This window comes from Danio aesculapii, chromosome 14, assembly GCF_903798145.1.
Source record: "Danio aesculapii chromosome 14, fDanAes4.1, whole genome shotgun sequence".
NCBI classification, from domain to species: domain Eukaryota; kingdom Metazoa; phylum Chordata; class Actinopteri; order Cypriniformes; family Danionidae; genus Danio; species Danio aesculapii.
The window spans coordinates 10,010,435-10,023,920 of NC_079448.1; the positions used below are offsets into that span (position 1 = coordinate 10,010,435).

General features: G+C 35.2%; 1 protein-coding gene across 4 annotated transcripts in view; it reads left to right on the forward strand.

The window, feature by feature from the left end:
- Positions 1 to 7,526: 7,526 nt before the first annotated feature.
- The window catches only part of arhgef9b (Cdc42 guanine nucleotide exchange factor (GEF) 9b), a 104,218-nt gene continuing 98,258 nt past the window's right edge, over positions 7,527 to 13,486 (forward strand). For all 4 annotated transcript variants that reach the window (XM_056472000.1, XM_056472001.1, XM_056472004.1 and 1 more), the window contains exon 1: positions 7,527 to 7,660. In XM_056472000.1, coding sequence (XP_056327975.1) covers positions 7,619 to 7,660 — 42 coding nt within the window. In that variant the 5' untranslated portion in view covers positions 7,527 to 7,618. The remainder of the gene's footprint in view (positions 7,661 to 13,486) is intronic.

Consider the following 13,486-nt stretch of genomic DNA (forward strand, 5'->3'; position numbering starts at 1 on the left):
CATAAATGCACTGCTGATTGGTGCTTTGGATGTTACTGACTATTCCATTTCCAAAAACCTGAAAAATCACATGTACATAAGTATTTACATCCTTTGCTCAATACTTTGTTGATGCACCTATGGCAGAAATTACCGCCTCAAGTCTTTTTGAATATGATGCCACAAGCTTGGCACACCTGTCTTTGGGAATTTTTGCCCATTCCTCTTTGCAGTACCTCTCAAGCAATTCCTTTGTCTTTATGCTTGGTTTGTGCTTTGACATGCACTGTCAACCCTGGGACTTTATTTAGACAGGTGTATGCCTTTTCAAATCATGTCCAATCACTGAATTTACCACAGGTGAACTCCAGTTAAGCTGCTGAAACATCTCAAGAATGATCAGTGGAAATAGAATGTACCTGAGCTCAATTTAGAGCTTCACGGCAAAGGCTGTGAATACTGATGTACATGTGATTTTTCAGGGTTTTTTTTATAAATTTGCAACGTTTTTCACATTGTCATTATGGGGTATTGTGTGTAGAATTTTGAGGAAATAAATGAATTTAATCCATTTTGGAATAAGGCTGTAACATAAAGAAATGTGGAAAAAGTGAAGCGCTATGAATACTTTCCACATGCACTGTACATGCCAACTAAATCATATAAAATTATAAGTAGACTGTTAGGTTGGGGTTGGGGTTAGGGTTAGCCTAAGTTGACATGTATTTGCCAAGTTTCTTATAGTCAGTTAAATGTCTGTTGAAGAAGCAGTATCAACAGATATTGAGCAGACAGTCTACTAATACTCAAATGGACCATCAAAATAAAGTGTTACCAAGACTTATTCTTAAGATTTATTCTACCCAAACTAAAAATAATTATTTTTGTTGCTTGTTTAAACTACTTATTTAAAATGAGTTGAAACAACATAATAAACTATTAAGTTAATTTAATCGATTTGTGTTGGGACAACATGAAGGTGTTTTGTGGAACCCAGCATTTTTTTAGTGTACTGTATATTCATATGTTTGTGTTAGTAAGTTAATAAGTTAGTATGTTAAGTTACTTTTGCACTGATGCATTTCTTTCAAACAATGATGTTGAGAAGTAATGCGGTTTAAAATATCTTTGGTTAAAATATGTTTTTTTTCTAATATATGCAGTGGTGGAAAGAGTACTTAAAAAAATCACTCTCAAGTAAAAGTACTATTACTTGACTAAAAATGTAGTGCAAGTAGAGTAAAAGTATATGTTGTAAATAATACTCAAAGTATGAGTAAAAAGTAGACCTTTCAAAAGTCCTCAAGAGTAGTGAGTAGTGAGTATTACGCTGTTAAAAGCTGATGCGTTTGCATGTAATTTGTGCATGTGTGTAAACGTAACATTCTGTAGTGCATCGAGTTATCATATGACGTTAATATTAGATTAGATTTAGGTTGTGATGTCAGGTGACCAAATATTTGTCTATGTCTAATGTCTAGCATCTAAGGACATTATTTTGATGTCCAATAATGACATTAAATAATGTTGATATACGGTCGATTTTAGGTTGTTAAAATACTGACATTTATTGATCACATATGGCAACCAAAATCCAATGCCTGATAGATGTTATACTGGTAACGTCCACACAACGTAAGCTGTAACATCATTAGACATTGATATTTGGTTAGTTTTAGGTTGGACGTTGGACATTGATGTACGCCTGACACTGGGTTCTAGCATCAACCTGATTTTCATTCCAAACAAAATGCAGCATCCCCATGACTTTAGGGTACAATGTCAATATGACGACATGCTGACGTCTTGTGCCTGCTGGGTGTTTAAGGCAATTTTGGTCATCATACAGTAAACATCCGTCATCTTCTCATCAGTGACATGCATCTAAACAGTCTCTGGGTCAATGCGTGTAAAGATTTTGGATATCTTCTTGGACGCTTTAATGCTTCCAAACAGTTTTCTGCAATTATAAAGCACACATGTTTGAGGTAGTTCTTTATGATACGATTTACCTTCTATTACCTTGCGATTTGATTGGGCAGGAATCACAGGAGTGATTTTTCTAATCCCCATCGACAAGAAAAAAATAAAGTAGTGACTGCAGGTTGAAGGAAAGTAGTCGAGTAAAAGTACCAACACAGCACTTAAAATGTACTCAAGAGAAAGTAAAAGTAGACATTATTAAAACTACTTAGTAAACTACAATTCCTGAGGAAAACTACTCAATTACAGTAATTTGAGTGTTTGTGATTTTGTTACTTTACACCACTGAATATATGTCAGTTTGGATTGCCATCACGTCAGTCCTCAGAGTAACATGAAAGAGAACATTAAGATGATTCTTATATACTGTAATTTTTTCTTATTAGTAGTAGTAGTGTTATGAAAGTTGAGAACTGCTTAATATGTGTGGAAACTATGATGCTGTATATTTTTTTCAAAATCATATTTATTGTTGTATCATTAAATATGTAAGTTGCACTGTAAAATCATTCTAGGTTCCAATAATTCCTTTGTGTTGTACCAACACATATTGACTAAGTTAACTTAATCTTTTTCACAAATTTAAGTGGATTTAACAGAAAACAATTAAGTTATCCCAAAAAGACCTTAAGAATTATGTTTTTTCAACTGAACCATTTTAAAATAAGTAGTTTAAACAAGCAGCAACAAGCAGCGTGTGCATGAAAAAAACTGACTTGACATTAAAAATGATATGACATTACGTCAGTCCTCAGTGTAACATGAAAGATAACATTAAGATGATTCTTATATACTTATTTGAAACTTTTCTTATTAGTAGTAGTAGTGTTATGACAATTGAAAACTGTTTAATATGTGTGGAAACTGTGATGCTGTATTTTTTATAAATCAGAATTAGTTTTTGTAACATTAAATATGTCAATTTTGTAAGTGTGTGTGTGTGTGTGTGTGTGGTGTGTGTGGTGTGTGTGTGTGTGTGTGTGTGTGCGTGTGTGTGTGTGTGTGTTCGTGTTTAACCTAGAATGTGCACTCAAAAAAAAAGTTGGATTGTATTAATCCAAAGCTGGGTCAAACGAGGACAAACCCAAACCTTTGGATTCATTCATCACAAATGTTGGGTTTGCTCATATTTGATCTAGTTTTGGGTAAATACAATCCAGCTTTTTTTAGAGTGTGAGAACATCCCCATGTAGTAAATTAAGGAAAAATATTTTATTAACTTAGTAATTTATTGTGTAAAATGTTATTAGCAGAACAACCTAAATGGTTTTGTAGTTTGTTTGTATGTACAAATGAAGAAAGTGTAATGTTTAATAAGGAAAGTGTGATTTGTGACAAATTTGAGACATTTCTACACTCTCAGAAATAAAAGTACAAAATCTGTCACATGGGTGTTACCTTTTAAAAAAGTACAATTTTTGTTCTTAATGGGTTATTAAATATTAGGGATTTCCCTATCAGGTTTTTTTGCCCTTGAGTCTTAGTCATTTGATTTTGAGAATCTGCCGATGCTGAAACTCGATCTTTCTATAATACATAAAAAAAGAATGAAGAAAAGCACAGAAACAGATCCAGGATGTTCCTTTTATTTTATTTAATTCACCTTATTTTAACATTCAAAAACTCGGTTAACAAACAGAGCACCTCTAAGGAAGCTTGAACAATCAAGTAATAAATAACATAAATTCTTCTCTTTTGGACTGATCTAAGTACAACAGTAAATATAACAATATATCTAATGTAAAAACAAATAGCACCTCAACTTTAAATACCTGGCAGGCAAACCCAAGTTTACATATCTCACAGTTTGCTATGGCAATGTTGTCGTCATCAACTTATGATACCCTCCAGAGCACAGACATACTCACCCTTTCCGCTTTAAGCTGCTACTGTGTTCTACTTTGCCAGTATTTAACCAACACCAAACATGCGTTGCTGTTTCTGTGTGAAGTCAAGAAAGAGGTCTATCTCTGTGTTGTATTTTTATTTATATGTTGACCGCCAGGCCATCGGGAAATGTTCCAATGCTTCCTATGGCCAGTCAGCCCCTGTATATATATATATATATATATATATATATATATATATATATATATATATATATATATAATATATATATATATATATATATATATATATATTTGAGTCCTGATTGGAAGGTAATGTCCGATTCTGTGGTGCGTTTCTGAAAAACCGTCGTTAGCCAAATAAGATCACAGTTCCGTCGTTACAAAACATAGTTCATTGATTTGGCATTTTCCAAAACCATCGTTCCAACGAACATTCGCAAACTGCGTTTGCAAACCTATGGAGCTGTAATTAGAAACATAGTTCCTAGCTGTGTTCCAAGTTATCCCCCATATGTCCTATTCATTTAGAACATTCTAACATTTAAACTTGGACTCATTTTTTAAAAAAGCATTAAAGTCTCTAATGTGTAATTTAGTTTCAAAGTATTTTTACAGTTCAGTTTTAGCGATCTTCTTGTTTACAATTGCGCTCCCTTCGCAGTGCACTTTAAAAACATTGATGTTATTTTGAACACAAGCCGTGGCTCATGACGAAAGCTATAGGTGACCTGTTAATTAAAAGTGGAATTTATGTTACGGTCTTCAAAGCTTGTGAAATAAAAAAAACACAGCATACGTTAATGCTTTTTACTTTATAGTAGGTTATTTGTTAAGAAATGTATCTGTAATGTATATGACATAGGCCTGTTGGTTAGAACATTTCTGCAGTGGTTTGAATGTGTCAAATTGTAAAAGTAGATTTTACAAAAAAATAAAAATAAATAAATAATATCTTACTTAATAATCATCATCATCATCATTAATATTATTAATATTATTATTAAAGTAGGATTTTTTCATTTCCTAATAAATAATTAATATTAAATTTCATTTCTTAATAAATAGCCTCATAATTTATTTATATGATTTATATATGTATTAGAATACGTGTTAGAATAAAATATGTAATGTTCTCAATATTTGTAAAGGAAACAGGCCCTATATGTGCCATTTACATATATTTAAATTAATATGGAAAACGAGTGCATGTTTTTACCAAAACTAATATTGGATTTTGCTTTTAAATGCGTGTGTGTGTAAAACAATATTATTTGCACAAAGAAATGATGGGGTTTGTCTCTAAAATTGTTACCACCCTGTTTAGAGCATCATTATGGGTGTTTTACATGATAACTAACGTGGTCGAAACGATGAATCTGCGACAGAGAAACTACGGGTTTTGGGAAACACTCGTCACTACATCATTTTTTCCTAAACGATGCGTGGTAGTTCAGCCGCGAGTTACGTCGTTGTTTGGGAAACGCACCCCTGATTGAGTCAAAAACCACGTAATCAGGTCTGATTTTCGATCACATGATCGGATCTGGACATCCCTATTAAATATCACATATTTAATTATATATTAATACCTAAACGTACATATGTGTACTTCATAGTTCCTTAAAGGTATAAAAGTGAGCCTTAAAGGTAAAAACAGCGTTTCTGCAGGTTTCATCAAGTCAAATTAAAGACTTTTAAAGACCCTTTAAGACCATTAAGAAGGAAATTTTAGGAAGGAAACTTATACAGGGTTAAATATTTTCTGATGGCATTGTATTATCATGAGGAATCGTGTAATTTTTTTTTATTTTTTTCCCCTGATTGGGGAATTTAATTTGGGGAATTGGCTGATAAAATGTCTAACAGCTGCTGTGAGTTGTATCTCTTTGCAGTTTTAATAAGATGTATTATTGGTCATTGGATGTCGGCCCAATTGAGTAACTTTGCTTAGACAAAGCAAAACTAAAACCTGTTTAAAATGATTTAAGACCTATAACACAACATTTCAGTGAATTTAAGACTTTTTAAGGCCTAAAATTTTGTTTAAAAATGTAAGACATTTTAAGACCTTTTTGATACCCTGCGAAGACCCTAAAAAAAGTGTACCCTAGAGGTATTAATGACCACTTGCACAGTCCAAAAGTGTACCTTTTGAAAAGGTACTGCCCCAGTGATATACTTTGTACCTTTATTTCTAAGTGTGTATAAAGTTTTTAGAATGTAGAATATTGCATTTAATTGTTTATTTATCTCATACACTTTGTATTTAATCTCCCGTTATGTGATTTTGCCATTTCTTGTGCACAGTTTAAGGATGACAAAATGCCTCCGAATTTGGACACCTGACATCTTGTCTTAAAATGCGAGACAATGGACAGCACAACTAGCCCCACCTCAGAGTCTGGCCTCACCAATGGATTTGTCAATAACGTCTTCAACATTTCCATTGACGAAGAGAGCAAAACCGAGATCTCATGGATTCCGGAGTCAAATTCCTCAGACTCCATTCTTCCCTGTCAGACTCTCAGAAGAGAAAAACAGGAACCCAACCGGCGCTCCAGAACGGCGGCCATCTGGAGGATCCTGCAGCGTCGCAAAGCCACCTCTGACCCGGACAGGAGACCTCACTCGATGGTCCTCCCCGGTGAACCATCCTTCCTCAAACTGTCCTTCACAAACAAAGTGAGGAACTTTAAGAAATTAAAATCCCCATCAGTTTTTAGAGGCAAAGCTAGTAAGATCTCAGATTCTAAATACAACATAGACTTGAAAGATGAAGGGGACGATGTGTACATGTGCAAAGACTCTCCTTCGTCAGAGTTCAAGCACATTTTTAAAAACAAAGCCAAGAGACATTCATTTGCTGGAAATACAGCAGATTTCTACTGTTCATTCGAGGACATAGACCCATCTGGAACTCCAGACAACATCCAAGAGGAGACCAAAAACATTGTTAGCAACCACAATGGCTGCAAGTTGTCAGAAAGGGTCATTTACACAAAGAAGTCTCACCCTAACTTCTCCAACTGCAACAATCCCTCTGTGATTGAACAGGAAGACAGCTGTGCCAAACAGAGCTTCAAGATACCTCAAAGGAGACGGTGGTCGAGGGGAGGCGATGTTTTGAATTACTTGAGAAGAATTTCCCTCAAAGGAAAAGGAAGCCAGACGTTGGCGGAGAGTAGTTTCGAATCCATGAACACCCTTGATAAAACCATTGATTCTGACTACGGCTCTGTCAGCTTCGAGTTAGTCAAAGATTTGAACTCTGCTCCTGAACAATCGGGAGTCGATGGCAAAAGCGGCCACTTCCGAGGCCTTCTCCGGTTTTTCAATACTGTGGCTGAGACTGCAATGAAATGGAGAAATGGCTCTTCTCGCTCGTTCTCTCCTCCTGAAGGACAACAGTCACAGCTAGATTTGAGAAAGACTCAGCAGTCAGGAGAGCTCCCACAAAACACACCTTTGCCGGTCAGAAGTGAACACAAAGATGACACCTCAGTGCATGGTAAATCCACGTTACCTCTTGACATGTGCAAGGTGGTCTCGGCTGTCAATGACAAGGTGGACTGCTCTCCTCCTGTGGTGTTGAAGGCCTGGAGAACATGTCCGGACTCTCCAAGAGATAGCAATTCTCTGTGTAATAACTCGGACGAATCTCAGTCTCAGATCAGCTCTACTCATATCTCTTTAGCCACGATAGAGAGCCACCCGAGATGTGAAGAAGCAGAGCCATCTGGCTCTGAAAAGTCTGCACTCCTGAAAGACTTGCCTAGCAAAACCAAGGATGAAAATCAGATACTTGCATGGATAGGAAAAAATTTATCTGCCCAGAGGACATATTTAAGGTAATGTACGCTGATCTGGTGACTTCTAAAAAGCCAGATTTGTTTTCAGCCTTTAAAAGCAGCCTATTAAGCAGGGATGACCAAACTGAAGGGCCGATGTCCTACAGATTTTAGTTCAGTTTACCTAAACACACTGACCTGGTAGTTTCAACACTGTTTACGTTAACTCAGGTTAAGTTAAACTTAACTCAGGTTAAAGTTGACAGGACTTAAAGAACAATACAAGTGTAATGGACGTGGTTTAGTTAACTTAAATATTGATGTTGTCTTAACTCTCTCATTCATACACCACTACAATATGGTCAATTTGTTTATTTAATTCATTTACAGTATACTACATGTCTTTGTGCTGTGGGGGGAAACCAGGAGACAGTCCTCGCTGCAACCCGCAGCTTATTGATAACCTGAACCAGGCCCAATATGTAGTGGATGATCGTCTACTCCTCCCCAACTCAAACCACAACCGTCACAGTAGTATGAGCATTACCCTTGTGGGCGTTACTCTGTTCTCTACATATGGACATGGTCCTGTACGTCATTCAAATGCAGTACCTACTGAGTAGTAGGCGGTTTCGGACGCAGCCATGACCATTACAGCGCTGTACTAAAGAATTTCGCAAGCTCAAACTCTAGTGTGACCACAGCTTTACACTAAGTCAATTAAGTAGACAATATTTGATAGGAGCAGCTTTTCAATAGGAGCAGTCATGCAATAAATCTGACATGCAATCAGTTAAAAAAATCAAATCTACATACAATTCTGTGATTTCTTACTACTCCTACATGAAGCAGGTATCCATAAAATGTAACCTGCGTTCCTCTTGATGTATTTAGTATAAAATATGTGAAATTTCATACAGAAAATCCAATCTCAAAGATGACCTCCTAATGTTTATACTATTTGATGCAGAAAATGAGTCTGATACTACCACATCTGTTGGTTGTTTTTCCATTCATTTCATGAGCAGTAAAATAATAATCTTCTCTGTTATAAAAACTGTAAATCATTAGTCAACCTCTTAACAATCTATATATATATATATATAGAGTCAAGCCTGAAATTATCCATATCCCTGGCAATTTCAGACTTAAAGTTACATTTATTCAACCACCAAGTTTCTTTTTTTATGGAAATGGCATAGTCTTCTCCCAATAAGATAGTGTAGAAGAGGCATCAAAAAATTATTGCTTTTATTCCCCTTTTATTTATATTTGAACAAAACTTGAAGTCATAATTTGCCAGGGGTATGAATAATTTTGTGCTTTACTGTATATACACACACACACACACACAAACCGACGAATACACATCTTTGTAGATCAAAGTATCAACAAAAACAGGAAGAAAACTGATATTCTGAGCTCATGTATAGACGTTAAAAGAGTAAATTAAGAAATTACAGTTTAAAAAAGCATACAACTGAATGTGTATTATCATATATTATAGCACTTCATCCTAGCTATTTTATGCCTCTGTTTCAAAAGTATACATTTTTTTCATGGTTTCATTCCTATCTCGCAGAATGTACTCAGTTTGTCCAAATTAAGGATTTTAAGTCAAGATCTCAGATTGTCACTACTGGTGTCCCACAAGGTTCCGTACTGAGTGCACTCCTGTTTATCATATATCTTTTGCCTCTTGGTACATTTTTAGAAAATGCAACAGAATTTCACTGCAATGCTGATGATACTCAACTCTACCTGTCCACCAAGCCCTCCAGTTCTTTTCTTTCTTCCACTTTCAGCAGATGTTTAGCTGAAATAAAACTTATTAAAATGAAATAGTGACAAAATTGAAGCCCTTCTCATCGGGACATTGGATAAAGCTGATAAATTTACAATAGACATCGATAATAGCACATTCATTTGAAGGACACATCAATAATATTCCGCATACTGCTTATTTCCACCTGCGTAATATTACTCGTCTCCACCCTTCTCTCACGACCAATAACACAGCAATTCTCATCCATGCATTAGTTACTTCACGTCTTGACTACTGTAATGCACTTCTCTCTGGACTTCCTTCACTGGCTTCCTGTAAAGTTTTGTATTGATTTTAAAATACTACTACTCACTTTCAAGGCGCTTCATGATCTTGCTTCTCAATCTCTCACTGAACTTCTCTATATTTATACCCTTCTCGCACTCTTAGATCAGCCAACTCTTTCTCCCTGGTGCCACCTCGCACTCGATTAAGCACAATGGGTGCCAGATCTCTGCGGCTCCTCGACTATGGAACTGGCTTCCCCTGGATCTAAGGAGCAGTGATGGTCTTTACACTTTTAAATCTTGTCTCAAGACGCAATCTTCTTAAGCAGGCTTTCTGTTGACTTTTTTTTATCATGTTATTTTATACTCACGATGTGTTTGTACCTGCAATTCCTTTCTAGCATTTAAAATCTTGTTTGGCAACATTTTATTAATTGTTTTAATTTGTTCTGCTATGGCTGTTGATGCTTGTTGTAAGGCAACCTTGGGTGTCCAGAAAGGTGCCATTTACAAAAAAATGAATTATTATTATTATTATTATTATTATTATTATTATTATTATTATGTACTGGATTGATCATAATGGTTGGAAAAACAGGTTAATAACAAGGTATTATCACTAAAATTACCTTTGAACCTAATATTGAAAGGATAGTTCACCCAAAAATGGAAATTCTGTCATCATTTATTCCCCCTTCAATTGTTGGAGTTTATTTCTTCTGCTGAACACAAAAGAAGATATTCGGAGATAAAACGGTAGAACAAGATATTAAGATAAATATCTTATGAGTTCTGTTTGTAGCAGGTGCCTATTGACTTCCATTGTATTTTCCCCTTTGGAAGTAGATGGGTGACTGCAACCAGCATTCTTCAAAACATTTTCTTTTGTGTTCAACAGAAGAAAGAAACTCATAACGGTTTAAAACCACACGAGGGAGAATAAATTATGAGGTAATTTTTTCAGTTTTGAGTCAACTATCCATTTAACCTGTGTAGTTACAGCATAAAAACACACTGTAAAAAATCCTGGTTGCCTTAAATTTTTAAGCTGAATCAAATTAACCTTGAGACCATTGAACTTATATTATGTTAAACTGAATCTAAAGAGCATGTATAACTTATAAAATTAAGTTAGAACATGATTTAGTAAATATGTTACTATGAACTAAAAACACAGTTGAACTCAGAATTATTTATCTTTACCATGATGACAGTAAATAATATTTTACTAGATATTTTTCAAGACACTTCTATACAGCTTAAAGTGATGTTTAAAGGCTTAACTAGGTTAACTAGGCAGGTTAGGGTAATTAGGCAAGTTGCTGTATAATGATGGTTTGTTCTGTAGATCGAAAAAAATATATAGCTTAATAATCATTTCGACCTTAAAATGGTTTTAAAGGATTAATTACTTCTTTTAATCTTGCAGAAACAAAACAAATAAGACTTTTTCCAGAAGAAAAAAATGACTATGACTCTTAAAGGAGGGGCTGCAAGGTGGCTCAGTGGTTAGCATTGTCGCCTCACAGCAAGAAGGTCACTGGTTTGAGTCTCAGCTGGGCCAGTTGGCATTTCTGTGTGGAGTTTGCATGGCGTGGGTTTCTTCCGGGTGCTATGGTTTCCCTCACAGTCTGAAGACATGCGGTGTACAGTAGGTGAATTGAATAAACTAAATTGACCGTAGTGTATGAGTGTGTGTAAATGAGTGTGTATGGGCGTTTTCCAGTATTTTTAGAGATGGCATATACGTATATAAGTTCACTCACCTGGGAGATGGAGGCCACTTGAATGGTTTGTGAGAACAATTAAGTGCCCACAGCATGCCATATCATCTGATAATTGTAAGAAATAATCCCAAAAGGCAATTGACTGTGTAAAGCCACATACAAAAAAACTAAAATACTATATATTTATATGCAGGACAACCACCAGCGAGACCTAGCTGTCACTCAAGTGGGCAGGCCCTTATTTATGCAGACTTAATAAAACTTAATAAAAACAAAATGGATGAGTTATAAAAAAAAATCACCCCCTCACAGTTGTCATGAAAGGTAATATTAGCTATATGCACCAAGACCATCTTTTATGCCAGGCTGTAAACATGTTTTTTATCAGCTGTAAAAATGGCCAATTTTGCATTGCAGTCAGTGATCATTTGGATTTCCTGGAGCCAGCCCCCAGAGACCAGTCAATGAATTGCAGTTTCAGTTACTTCCGTATTGGCTTCACGAGGGAGAGCGGGAGGTTGCTGCTTGCTTTACACCACAGATTTGTATTAACTTACATTCAAATAGTACTGTAGCATACAGTACGTGCTCATCAGTAAATGTTAATTTTAGAGGTGAAGTCAAAATTCTTATTTTCTTTTTTAAACATTTCCCAAATGATGTTTAACAGAGCATTTCCTATAATTTTTTTGATCTGGAGAATGCCTTATTTGTTTTGTTTAAACTTTTTACAACCATTTTAAGGTCAATATTATTAGCCCCCTAAAACAATATTTTTTTATCGATTATCTACAGATCAAACTATAGTTATACAACCACAAATCAGAAAAAGTTGGCACATTTACCACTTTGTAATGTTTCCATTCCTTTTTACAACACCTACAGTAAAAGAAATTTAGGGACTGAAGACACCAAATGATAAAGTGTTTCAGGAGCCCAGATAAGTCGACGGCATTTATGGACACTGTTAACATAGGGCTTCCTTTTGGCACAGTACAGTTTTAACTGGCATTTGGGGATATAACTACGTATTGTGGTACTTGACAAACTTTTGCCAAAGTAGTCCTGAGCCCATGTGGTGATTTCGCTTATAGATGAGTGATGATTCTTGATGCAACGCTGCATGAGGGATTTCTCCAGATTCTTGAATCTTTTTTATTATGTTATACACTGATTAAGATGAAATATCCAAATGTCATCCTATCTTACTCTGAGGAACATTGTTTATAAACATTTCATTCATTTTCTCATGTATTTGTTGGCAAACTGGCAATGTGCGGCACATCTTTGCTACTAAACGGCCAAACTCAAATTGGCTGGGGGTCATTTCAGTGACTGACAATTCATGGGAGGGCTGTTTTAACATTCAAGTACAAGAAAAAAAGTAGAAACCTGACATAATTAATGCATCTTAGGACAACAAACATGATGTTTATATTTCAAGCATTACCTGTCAGCAGTGATAATGCAAATCAGCACGCTTATCGTCACACATCAGCTGCTGAAATAAATCTGTGGCTGTTGTGTATATGATCGAGCATCGAACACACACTCAGTCATTCTTCCACATAGTATATGCTGTCAAAACTCCAGCTTTTTGTTACTTGTGGTACATATTGAAAGGGCAGTTTAAATTACTATGAAACTACTACAAACAATAATAATTATTATTCTGTCCCAATCAATCGTATTGTCCCAATAGCGAAAAAACAGCAGAAAGCCGTTTGGGTAACTTAAATGACTTCACTGGCAATTGTTCTTCTCAATTTCTTTCTTTTTTTGTAAAACTACAACAAAGAGGGAGGAAAGTATGGACATATTCACATTTACTTTAACAAGTTAAATTTAACTAGAAGTAAAATTTGAGTAGTGTGCATAGTTTTATGCAAATCTAAATAAACATATGAGGAAAATCTATTAAATGAGACAATTTGAATAAGATATTAGCAAAATTATCATATTTGTTACACCACCAGCATAACGTGTAAGCCATATAGAAGTGTTTGACAACAAAATACAAGTGGTAAAAAGAATTAAGACCCTTGAATATTTCCTAAAATAGACCTTTAATGAAAATACAGCACTTATGGACATATTTTAACATTTA